This window comes from Choloepus didactylus, chromosome 10 (assembly GCF_015220235.1).
Source record: "Choloepus didactylus isolate mChoDid1 chromosome 10, mChoDid1.pri, whole genome shotgun sequence".
Taxonomy (NCBI): Eukaryota; Metazoa; Chordata; class Mammalia; order Pilosa; family Megalonychidae; genus Choloepus; species Choloepus didactylus.
This window is the reverse complement of record NC_051316.1, coordinates 39,482,361-39,489,561: the sequence shown is the minus strand read 5'-3', so window position 1 is coordinate 39,489,561 and position 7,201 is coordinate 39,482,361. Positions and strand designations below refer to the sequence as shown.

General features: G+C 40.0%; 1 protein-coding gene across 1 annotated transcript in view; it reads right to left on the bottom strand.

Moving 5' to 3' along the window:
• Window positions 1-306: 306 nt before the first annotated feature.
• The window catches only part of LOC119545163 (protein prune homolog 2-like), a 122,383-nt gene continuing 115,488 nt past the window's right edge, over window positions 307-7,201 (bottom strand). Inside the window, exon 7 of the mRNA XM_037850745.1 lies at window positions 307-393. Coding sequence (XP_037706673.1) covers window positions 307-393 — 87 coding nt within the window. The remainder of the gene's footprint in view (window positions 394-7,201) is intronic.

Here is a 7,201-nt window from a genome sequence, read left to right as displayed (position 1 = left end):
ATTCTGTGAGAAAGAATTGGCTACATGCAATTTACAATAAGAGTATAGTGTCTTACATATCCTATATATCCTTAATATCATTAATGGGTGTGTATGTATGTGTGTGTATGTGTGTGGGTATTTTTTTTTTCCTCCAAGAGTCAGTTGTTAAATATTTACCAACACACCTGATAACTCCCCCTGTCTTGAATCTGGGCTGGCATAAGGACTTGCATGAAAAACGGAATGTGATAGAAGTAAGATTCTGAGACTTTTGAGATTAGGCCATAGAAGACACGCAGCTTCCACCTGGGTCTCTTGGAAAGCTCACTCTCCGTAGCTAACTGCCAAGCCAGTTGACAGTTCCAGTTCACCTCGGAGTTGACCTCCATCTGACTGCAACTGCATGAGAATCTGAGCAAGAACCACCCAGCTGAGCTCAGGAAACTCACGGAACTGTGAGACATAATATCTTGTTGCTTGAAGCCTCTGGTTTAGGGCTGGGTGGGGTGAGATGGAGTGCCTTGCTACACAATAGTAGAAAACTGGAACACCATTTTATTCTGGGGAGGAGGCAGTGAGCCAATTGGACCCTTCACCTCACCACCCCAGGAACCCCTGGTTGGGGCCCTGTAGCCCTGTTTGTTCCAGGCCCACAGTGCAAAGACGGACAGACAGGCATGTTGGGATGGGGATGCAGTGAAAAGGGGTGATGGTTACAGAGAATACACATCCATGTTTGCATATAAATCTGAATCCCATAAAGCAAGTATCCACCAGAGACACAGCAAAATTCCGTCCAAAGAAACCTGACTCTACCCTGTTCACTCATTACTGGTCAACGACATGTGGGCCTCCTGGAAAGGCATGCAGCTCCTCCCACAGCTTCTTCCTTTTTGCAGAAGAAAAGTAGCCATTTCTCAGGCTAGTGCCATTTATATCACCACAGCCTCTTGATAAGGCTATGTCCTCACTGTATCTTATCTCATTATCTTATTCCCACTTCATAGTTGCACAGGGAAGTCAGTGAGGATTTCTGAGCCTGGGGGAGGGTACATGCCTGGAGCAGGTTCTGTGTTTTCTATACTTCCTCTTTTTCACCTGCTCCAAATGAATGCATTTTTATCAGTGTTTCAGAGAAGGAGAAAGTCCCGGGCACTTCCTTAAACCATAAATGCATAATCAGTAACTTTATTTTCTCTAAACATTGGGTCACCTTGTCTTGTTCCTGATGCAAAATGATGGCTAGAAGGGCTGTATGGAAGTACTTTGTACAGTTTAGAGAAGTAAGGCTGGATGGACCAAGTTTTGTAAATCACTTAAGTCCATTTAAAATTGGCCAACAGGTAAACACATATTTGCAGAGAAAATTCTCAATGAAAGCATCAAGTTTCTTAAGTGTAGCTGTATTTACAAAACCTGAATTCCATTATAAGGCATTTCTAGATAAGCAGGTTTTGGAGACTTTGGAATATTTTTGGCCATCTGCAGAAGGAGCTACCTACATACAAACTGGGAGGTTTCTATATATTATAAGCTTCAGCTCCTTAGTACATGTTATTCAAAGATAAAGTGCTGTTGCTACTGGTGTGATAAACTGTTCTTTAAGCAGGGATTTTCCATTCTCTCCTATACTTACCTCTGGTTACCAAGAACCATTCACAGCTCAGTAAGAATGAAAGTCAACTTTTCTGGATTCATGTTTCACTTTTTCATCCTGCCACTGCCCTCAAGAAGCTACGAATTATTAGCACTAAATTAATTTCAAATTGTAATTCACACTTCACATGCTTCATGAAGACCAATTGTTAAAATCGCTCAAGGAACATTATCTAACCATATTTGTCATTTGCTTTAAACCCCCTTGGACTCTTTGGCTGAGCATGAATTGAGAATTCCCAACTCTTCAACTCCTCAGGGTTTTGTTATTTGGAGTTACCATAGTGCTCGAAAGAATTACTGTTTCATTTCAACAAAATGTCTCTATCATTTAAATTTTTCACTAACTGATTGGGCTGTTTTCCACTTTGAAAACAGATTCAAAAAAGCTACAGTCACAATAAGGTAAACCAAAATACTCATGACCTTGACATCTAGAGATAGGCTGAGAAAAAAATCAGACTTTTTCCTTCCTACATGGTATGTCTTATTCAGTTCCTTGCCCCATAATCTTTTCCCTATTACTTTTATCTACTTGATTTATTTTCCAAACCTCCTCTATTTGGGGGCAGGGGCGTGGATAATTAGTTTCACTACAGTTACTTAGAACTTAGATGGTGTTTACAGTTCAAAATTAAAATTATTTTTTAAGGAAGCAAAGATATCAAGATAAAGAGGAAGAAAGTTTGGCCCCATGAATAGAGCAAAGAAGAGTGCCAACCAAGAATTGCTTAAGGATGTCTAGCCTGTCTGTCACCCAGAATTTGGGGCAATGATGGGGAACTGATGATCCCTAACAGGCTCATACTATACAATTAGCCTTACCACCCTGTACCATGTCCCAGGCAATGTTGGAGCAAGACAGAACTGGATTTGGGTCCTGGCTCTACTCTAGACAAAGGATTTCACTTCTCCAGAGTCTAATTTCCTCATTTCCAAGATTGAGATTGTGGCAGAGACTAGCTAATTTTTTAAAAAACTGGTTTCTCTTCCTGAGCACATAACCAGGCCACATTCCTCAGCCTCCCTACAGTTAGATATGACCCTGGGACCAAGCCAACAAAATGAGAGCAAAAATGATGGATATCAAGACCAGGCCAGACCCATAAAAAACTCCTACCCTTGGCCCTCCAAGCTCTCATCCCTCTTAGTAGATAGGACAGAGATGACACACAGGGCTACCTTGAGAGCCATGTGTTGAAGATAGTCTTTAAGTCACCCCTGGCCACTTGCCTGGGAGCACCAAATTGGACTGTTGCATGAAAAAAAAATAGACTTCTGTGGTGTTGAGTCTCTGCGATGTGGAGTTTATCTGTTGCAGCTGTCAGTGCTACCTTAACCAATACAGGAGTAATGACAGCACCTCCTGTCATTAAGTGAGGTAATCCTTGTAAGTCACATATTCTGTCTGGTACATGGGGAACACTCACCAAAAGTCAGCTCTTATTATTGTAGCAAGAGAAGCTGGCAAAACTGGATCCAGAGGGAAGCAGAGCACTTATACCTTAGAACCTGGAGGGGCGTTTGCACCTATTTCCATCAGTTTGGCAGAATGACTTTGAAAATTCACCTTCAGTGTAAGTGTTTGGCATTTTGAAGAATACACTAATTAAACATAAGAAATAATTGCTCCTCCAAAATACTGTACCACAAATAAGGTAGATAAATCCCCTAAATATACTTTCATCTTGACTACCAAAAAACTCCTAGGTCAAACAACAAGAAACCATATTTGATGACCAAAATTGGTAAACCAGATTTCAGTTTGGTTTCTTTAGTTTTAAATCCCTAGTTACAGTGACTCAGCTAGGCTTCACGAGGCCTGAGTAAACGTCCCCACTTGGTGAGGAACTTTTAACGGGAATCTCGGGAATTCATTCTGGTCTGTGCTCTGAATGTTAATGGAAAATGTTGGTATTTTTCCTTCTGCTGTGTTCCAAGGAGCAGCCTGACTTGTAATCTCCATGCAAGGCAGAATGAGTCAGCAGTCTCTGAGTCACTTCAGCAGAATGCATCTAAGTGGTCTCTGTCTCAGGTTTCAAATAGCAGCACGGCTGGTCAGGAGAAGCTCTGGGCTGAGAGCTCAGCAGAGCAGCCCAGAGCCCCAGAGAGAAAACAGGCCTCAACAATTCCATCTGAATGCAGCCCCAGATAAAGGCAATAAAATTTCAAGAGTTGAAATTGGCTCCTCAATTAAAGGAATAACGATTTGAAATAAAAAGATAAAGGAGAAATGGTTGAAATGGGCTTGGCAGGCAATAGGCTTGCAGGGACAGAAATAGTGTTTCATTCATTTAAGTTGTGGGGAAAAGGACTACTTTCAGGAACAGTATAGACACAAGAATACATCATGGTGGGATTGATCGTAATAAAGAGTGACCAAGTCAGTGGCTGGTTATTGTCCCTCCATTGTAAAGATGCTAATGACTTACAGCTTTTTGGGAGATGCGTTAAGGGGTGTAATAACATTACATGTTACTGAGGGCAACATTAAGGTGCTACCTCCAAGAGCAGCCCCAGTTGTTTCACTGGTACTTTATTAGAACAGAGAGATCTGTTCCTTTCCCCTAAAACTTAATATAATGCTTTACTAAGGAGTAAGCTAGGCCTGGGAAGCATGATCATGAACCCAGTTTGCTCATAAAAAAAGAAAGCCAATATTTGTACCAGCTAAGCACATACTTTGACAGCAATATCATTCCTTCTGATAAGCAAACTGGGAAGCAAAAGATAAGAGACAAGGAACCAGTACATTGATAATCAGTGACATATACGTTGAGAATCAGTGACATGGATTCCATTACGCTGCTGTGTGTGCCCTACAGGATTTGTGCTATGTTCAGACCCAAAGGGCCCAGATGCCACATCTGTGAAATGGGACTGCAGTATCTTTTCCATAGTTTTCACTTCCCATAGTCCTCTCGGTAAGAAGGGCTGCCCCTCTTACCGAAAAGCCATTTTACCCACGAGTCCTTAAATACTCATTCTGATCTCATATATTGAGCATCTCTCATTGGAAAGCATGGAAACTCTGGATTACTATGATTATTTGTTTTTCATAGTAGTTCTGGCAATAACATATAACCTTTATCAAATTACAACTATCACTTGTGAGATATACTAAAATAAAAATGAGAGACAAACAGATTTTTGTAGCTTTCTCCCAGTCACGTAGAGTGCTGGAGGTAACCCATCTGTCAAAGACAGTGGTTTCTGTCTTCCATACCAGAGAGCCTGCCTCTGAGGAATATGCTGCTTATGATATAAAGACAGATCCTTATAATTTTCTGGATATTTCCACCCAAAGAATTGGGTCATCAGGCAAATAAAGGTCATGACATATACAACTGTAGAACTGCAAAGGACCACAGAGAAATCAGGAATCCCCTTTCCCATATCCCTGACATGCCAAAGAACCTCAAGATGATTCCTTCCAGTGACAGACAGCTAACTACTTAGCAAAGTCATCCTCTCCATTTTTGGGCAGCTGGATAAGTGGTCCTATCTATAAATACATGGGCCATTCTTATCTTATCCTAGCCTTCAGCCACAGTTATCTGAGAAAAAACTGATTGGAAGGGAACAAAGAGGGTTGCCTTGGGTGCCTAGCTAGGTGGCTTTGTTTTCTTAACCTATTTATTTAAATTCAAGAGGAAATAAAAATCAGATATCAGCAGAGCAAATGGTAGCACCAATATGTGTTAACTAAGTATTTTCATTTATGTAAATATAACTAAGTGTAAGTATTTGTATTAAATAAGTATTTATAGTTACTAAGCTGCTACTAAGTACCCAGCACTAAGCCAGGAAATAGTAGGGAAACAGAAGTTGAAGATACTATCTGTGCTGGTTTGGATGTATTATGTCCCCCAAAAGTGCCATGTTCTTTGATGCAATCTTGTGGGGGAAGATGTATTAGTGTTGATTAGGTTGGAACTTTTTGATTAAGTGTTTCCATGGAGATGTGACTCAATCACCTGTGGGCAAGACCTTTGATTGGATAACTTCCATGGAGGTGTAACCCCACCCATTCAGGGTGGGTCTGAATTAAATCACTGGAGCCCTATAAAAGAGCTGACAAACAGAAGGAACTCAGTGCTGCACCTTAGAGAGCCATTTTGAAGAAAGCCATTGAAAGCTGACATTGACATTTTGGAGAATGCCATTTTGAAATGCAACCTGGGAGCAAGCAGATGCCAGCCACGTGACTTACCAGCTAACAGAGGTTTTCTGGATGCCAATGGCTTTTCTCCAGTGAAGGTACCCTATTGTTGATGCCTTATCTTGGACACTTTATGGCCTTAAGACTGTAACTTCGTAACCAAATAACCCCCTTTATAAAAGCCAATCCATTTCTGGTGTTTTGAAAAACAGCAGCATTCGCAAACCAGAACACTATCATTACCTTCAATTGATTTAAAACATTGTCGAAGCGTGATGAAATACATGAAAATAGTATATATATATATATACACTATATATATATATATAGTGTGTGTGTGTGTGTGTGTGTGTGTGTGTGTGTGTGTATGGTATGGGTCTTAACCACATATATACATGGTGCCTGGGTCTTAACCACACTTCAGAAGATAAGGAGGAGCTCTAGGGGAAGTCGTAGGAGCTAAGAATACTTCTTTGGAAATCAATGTATATTTAGAGGACAATAGTACAGTTGTTTCCAAACACCCAAATTAACATTGTCATTATTTTTAAAAGTGTGATCAACGGGAATGGCAAAGTAATGCGAAAGGATTCAGATAATCAGTAGGAACTGGGAAAATACTACTGCATCACAGAATGAGCTATGGAGAAAACCAAACTCTGCCTTTAACTTGGGTGGTTTTCAATTGATAGATTAAATAGCGTGTATTTTCTCTTTCAAGGAAGAATGTTACCAAGGAGTTCTTTCTCCATTTCTCTGCCACTTTTAATATCTCCATTATGCAAAAAGTGAAACTCTCTCCTTCAGTTGATAAGCATTTAAACTATGTACCCTTCTTTATACATGCAAATGTCCTTCTCCCTCCTCCCGAAGATCACACGGTGCTTCCCAAGATGTACTTAACAACCTGATTAATTACTGGACCTGTGTTTGAATTACTGTCAAGATTAAGATGATCATTTTTTCACTTATTCAGACTATTAAACATTCACAGTTTAAGTACCTGACAAAACCATTCGTATACCCCTATAATATAATGAAGGTATGATAAAGCCATGGTAAGTCTATAATATTAATAGCCATAAAATACATCACTAACTACACACAGTTCCTAAACAATTACAAGATTGTTTATGTTAATTTAGAAAGGAATTCCAAACAAGGCATTTAAAACCTAATAAGACACCATTAATTGAAGGGAGACAGGGGAGGGAGTGGGAAGAGAAAGAAAACCCTAAGGCTTGAACTAGTAGAAATGATTCTCAGAGCTACTGACCCTTGCAAGATCCATGTTTTCCTTGAATTTCTAGACACAAGGCAGATTTCTAATTGAAGGTGATTATCTGGTTACTACATCCCAAATTGCATGTTTTTCTTGTATTGATTCACATAAACAACTAA